This window comes from Notolabrus celidotus, chromosome 2 (assembly GCF_009762535.1).
Source record: "Notolabrus celidotus isolate fNotCel1 chromosome 2, fNotCel1.pri, whole genome shotgun sequence".
Lineage (NCBI taxonomy): Eukaryota > Metazoa > Chordata > Actinopteri > Labriformes > Labridae > Notolabrus > Notolabrus celidotus.
The window spans coordinates 7,386,788-7,392,025 of record NC_048273.1 but is presented as its reverse complement, the minus strand read 5'-3'; the positions used below and the strand labels follow the sequence as shown (position 1 = coordinate 7,392,025).

At 42.2% G+C, this 5,238-nt stretch overlaps 1 protein-coding gene across 1 annotated transcript; it reads left to right on the top strand.

Moving 5' to 3' along the window:
* Positions 1-447: 447 nt before the first annotated feature.
* On the top strand, positions 448-4,242 carry LOC117831927 (chymotrypsin-like elastase family member 3B). The gene is made up of 8 exons (XM_034710836.1): positions 448-705; positions 797-885; positions 956-1,053; positions 1,204-1,332; positions 2,320-2,456; positions 3,581-3,723; positions 3,815-3,967; positions 4,063-4,242. Exons 1-8 carry the CDS (start codon positions 630-632, stop codon positions 4,078-4,080), a joined length of 843 nt encoding a protein of 280 aa, XP_034566727.1. The 5' UTR covers positions 448-629; the 3' UTR covers positions 4,081-4,242.
* Positions 4,243-5,238: the final 996 nt, after the last annotated feature.

Below are 5,238 nucleotides of genomic sequence, written 5' to 3'. Positions count from 1 at the left end.
CTTGGCCTAAATGATTCACGAGTCCAGACTTTTCAACTCGCGTGACACTGAATGAAGCGAACAACCATCTTATTTTTTGCAAAAAATAAGAGTGGGCTGCATTTTCAGGCAACAGAGAATCAAACTAAGTTGTTACTCAGTGCCCAACATCATTTTTCTCTGCAGCTTTCCAACAAATTGGGCACTTAACACTTTAATTTATGTTTCTAGCTGACGTTTGCCTCATTAGTCTTCCTAATTGTCATTTGATTGTCTTTTAAATGACGTATGCTTGTCTTTAATTTGTTTTTGATGCACTATTATGGTTTTGTTTGCTTTGTTGAGTTTCTGAAAAGTGCTTGATAAATTAACTCTCAACCCTCATTACCTAGCATTACTTACTGATGTATTTACTGGGGAATGAGTCTCACAGACACATCATGCATGTAAGCAACACCAGTGAGAGTCTCAGTGTGTCTCACTCACAGGTGACATAACCTGCATTTTTTCCAGACATGCACAGATCAGCTCAGAGTCTTGGCTCAGAAACTAATGCATCTGTGGAACAGGAAGTTCTTCCCAGCCTGATAACAAAGTTCCCCGAGTTTAATCGGACAGACAGAGGAGGTATAAGAGAGCCGAGCTGAGCCATGAGAGTGTTTCTGTGTTTACAGACTGACACCATGTTGCAGACTCTGGTCCTCCTGCTGCTGCAGCTCGTATACGGTGGGTGTTGTGTTGTCAAATACAGATGTCAAACATTGTACAAAGATAAAAAATCCTGTCATTTATAGAAGTTGTTGTCGTGTGTTTGTAGTTTTCGGGTGTGGAACCCCTGCTGTCAAACCTGACATCAGCAGGGTGGTGAACGGAGAGGATGCTCGCGCCCACAGCTGGCCCTGGCAGGTACTCAAACCTCACACAGACACTGTTTTCTGCCTGTGAAACACATTCTGATCATTCTTCTGTCGCTCAGATCTCCCTGCAGGTGAAGCACGGCAGCCGTTACCACCACACCTGTGGAGGGACTCTGATCGGACCTCGCTGGGTGCTGACTGCTGGACACTGCATCTGGTGACTAACACTAAGATAAATACTGTGAGATTTACTGGAGCAAGTGCAAACTGATTTGCTGTGGATAAAAGAGGCGTGCATTGACATGTTTATGTTCATACAAGAGTCTATAACTAAAGTGCATGAAAGAGTAACATGAGTGTGTTGCAGGCCTGGAGATGTGTACCGCGTGGTCCTGGGAGAGCACAGCATGAGTCAGCAGGAGGGCACCGAGCAGATCAGAGATGTTCTGCGTATCGTTGTGCACCCACAGTGGGATATCGACTTTGTAGCTCGTGGGTGAGTTCAGTTCAAGCTGTGAAGTTTATTTTTTTAACTGAGGATCCATGAAGAAGCTTGTAGCCGAATCTCCACCAGAGAAAAGGAAGTAAGGGCAAAGCAAATAAAAGAGTGATGAAACCTCTTTTAAATCAATACGAATAACTGAACTTTTAAGAAGTGCATTCTCCAACTCAGGGGTTGGAAAATGTTCTCACCCCTTACAGGTGAGAACATTTTCCAAGGACCCCCTCATAATTGGAACATAGATTAAGCACATGCTTACTACCATTCTCACTCTTAGATGCCCTTGGAACTATTTGTATTGTAAAACTTATCAATCTTAATACTTCAGACCTGTTCCATAGTGATAAACAGATAACACTTCACCATCTGTGTTTTCTGGTGGATGTATTCCTCGTTCTTCACTGGAAAAAGTCTTTAGTTTTATCCTTATATTCTGGGTGATCAGATGTCGCTTTAGCTTGGCTGGCTTCAAAGCTTCGTTCGCTAGCACCTGAAGACACATGACGCATTTTGGTCTCCCGTCACTGTTCTCAATAAAACCAAACTCTATATACCTGTCGTCATATAGTCTTAATTTAGCTAGCTTGGGCTTAGCATCACTTGACGATGTGAACTGATTTAGAAATGGCTCCATTCTTGCGAGCTAGTAAGCAAAGCTAAGTAGTAGCAGGAACAGTTGTGACCGGGGTGATGTGTGAATGAGTGATACGTGACAGATTGATGTGTCACATTTATATCAGTTTCTATTGGCCCAAAGCTAACTAGGGTGGGAGTAATGGGCACAATATGCTGGTTTCATTGGCGCAAATGGTCCTCGTCTGTATAAATGCTGTTTTTAATGACACAGCACAATTTTATAATTTATTAGAAATGTGTCATAATTATTTCACGGACCCCCACGCTATGGTTCACGGACCCCCAAGGGTCCTAGGACCCCACTTTGAGAACCACTGCTCTAACTCACTTATAATTTCCTCACAGAAACGATATGGCGCTGCTGAAGCTGGATAAGAGCCCCATCATGAGCGACAGCGTTAGTGTCGCCTGTCTCCCTCAGGCTGGAGAGATCCCCGCACACGGAGAGCGCTGTTTCCTCTCTGGCTGGGGAAACCTTTACAGTAAAGTCAACACTCTGCCCTCTTTGCTTCTTTCCTCTCTGTCACTTAATGTTGAAGAGGTAAAGGTAGGTAGGGCTAACTCGTTTTAGTGTAGGCAGTTTTCAGGACGGTGTATCGATCAGGATACATGGAAGGATGAGGAGACGGTGCGTGCACTTAGCTGCCGTACGGCCAGCAGTATTTATTTCCTTTCTCACACAGTTAAATAGGTATATTGTAGTAGTCTGGAAAAAATCACACACAGTAAACATATAAGGCGCTGGTACACAGTAAACTGAAAATGCACTGACATGTATAAATGTATAGGAAATAAAGGGATATAAACACACACTCATCAAAATACTTATACACGAAATCAAAACACTTACTTTTCATCAGCGACTCAAATAAAACTGTGAAAGGAAGGAACAGGAGGAGCAGGTAAACTATCAACTAGGCACACAAACTACTGCTCTGCCTGTCTCTCCCCAAACATGCACACTCTGAATGGAGCTTAATGAGCTGCATGACTCATGCATGCAAGCAGAGCATGACCATTAACGCCTTACTCCCTGAGCCTCTGAAACACTTAAGCCTCTTTCACATGTGCAGAACATGTCGTGAAAGCAGGCTGCAAAAGTCAGAGTAATGTTGTAACAACATGATGGCATAAGAAGCAACAGAAACCGAACAGATGTGCAGACATCTTTGCTGGTCCGTCTTGGAATTGATTCTCCTTCTTCAACCTTGGATTGTTTTTATTCATCCTGTTACATGTTGCTCTTTTGGGTTTGCAACAGTCTCATGATACAAACATACCCTGCTAGGGGGAATATCACCTTCTGGGTTCTCACTTCAGGTTCAAGTTGTTCTACGGGGCCGGCGGGAAAAAGTCCAGATAGAGTTATGGTGAAAAATGTGGCTGTTTGTGTTCATGCAAGCAGCTCATCTTCAAAGTTTTGTGCATGTGTGAATACAGCTATCATCAGTTTTCATGCCTTTGCACAAACCACAGCAGGTCGTTGTGTAGAGTATGAACATTATCAGACACGTGGGGACTAAAGCTCATAAGGACATAGATACAGCACTGTTGGTGATGGTGTTTTTACATGTGTCTCAGCAGCCCTGTCCTCTCTGTGTCTCAGGTCATGGTCCCATGCCTGATAAGCTGCAGCAGGCCCTGCTGCCCGTGGTGGAACACAGCGTGTGCAGCCGCAGCGACTGGTGGGGCGGCAACGTCAAGCAAACCATGATCTGTGCCGGAGGAGACATCGTGGCTGGATGCAACGTGCGTGAGAAAGCACCTGGTACCTGTCAGACGTGAGCTGCCTGCTGTGAGCCAGGTCAGGTACTCAAAACTGTTCCTGTGTGTCTTGCAGGGAGACTCCGGCGGTCCTCTGAACTGTCTGGGTCAGGACGGCAGGTGGTACGTTCAGGGTGTCACAAGCTTCGTCTCCTCCAGTAACTGCAACGAAGTGAAGAAGCCCACCGTGTTCACCCGTGTCTCCGCCTTCACAGACTGGCTCAGTGAGGTGAGTTCATCGCTGAACTCTGCTTTTGATCTGCTCTGAAACATCTCTGATAAATGAAGCCCTTCATGTTTCAATGAGTCATTTTTTATTTTCAGGTCATGCTGAAATACTGAAGAACTTCTCCACACACCTTTGATCAACGCTATAAAAGATGAGCTCCAGAGATTCTCTGTTTTTAAGTTTCTAATCACAGAAACAAAATGTCAGAGTATGAAATAATGCAATATATATTTGATTAATTGTCCCGCATAGAATAAACCTCTGTGTGCCTTTTATCTTTGTGTCTTCCTTTAAATTGTTTAACCTACAGTAAGGTGTTTGAGTCATCTCCTGATCTGCATGGATGGAAACTTTTTTTAGCCAGCTTCTTAACTCAAGCTTTATTCTAATCCTGCTCCATACTGAAGACCGCATCAGGGCCATACACACTCACAAAAAAGAACCCTGCAAAATCCTGGAGGGGCTGAGTAATGCCTCGATCCATTCAGGACACCCATGCTATAATTTAATGTTTTAATAATCCTCTATATGTGTTTTAAATATGTGTTTTCTATCCACAAACCTAGATATTTAAATTTACATTTACAAGATATCTGCCATCATTACATTTAAGCACCAATGTTTGAGATTTTGTTTGACTTGAGGTTTTGAACACCATGGAATACACTGGAAAAAATGCCCCTATAATAGAGAAACTTCTTTCAATGCACTTTTATCTGGAAATAAGCAAAACAATCTGCCAATAGAAAAAGTGAAAATTTGCTTGGTAAGATTTCTTAAAATAAGAAGTAATATTTAGAAAACTGTGATCTTAAAATTAGCAGGGAAAACTTATTTTAAGCAATATTTTACCAGTATTTTAAATCTTAGTGTCTCAGAATAAGACAGGAATGATAAAAATTAGTATTTTTTCAATCATGAATTTCATGTCAACTTCTTCATTTGAGATATATTCACCTTTATTTGAGTTGTATTATAGCGGCACTTCTAGGTTTAAGACCATCTTGTACTTTAAATAAGATTTTGAGATATAATGTCTTCTCATAGTGAGCTGGATATGCTAATATTAAGTCATGTTGTTTTTAGGATAAGCCAGCTATGCTCTAAAGGAGGTGTTTCATTGTGTGCATGTAGTTTGAGGATGGATATTTTGATCTGATTTAGAGGAAACAGTGCCTGAAAACTGAAACCCACCCTTAAAAAACAACTTTTCTTTCTTTCTTTCTTTGTAGTTTCTTTGTATCGATTCTGGCGCCCCCTTGTGGAAAAAG

Bases quoted from the DNA above. Each gene is read 5' to 3' on its own strand.
- LOC117831927 (XM_034710836.1), top strand. From the start codon at position 630: ATGAGAGTGTTTCTGTGTTTACAGACTGACACCATGTTGCAGACTCTG. The intron at 886-955 runs GTACTCAAACCT...TCTGTCGCTCAG, and splicing joins CCCACAGCTGGCCCTGGCAG to ATCTCCCTGCAGGTGAAGCA. The intron at 1,333-2,319 runs GTGAGTTCAGTT...ATTTCCTCACAG, and splicing joins ATCGACTTTGTAGCTCGTGG to AAACGATATGGCGCTGCTGA.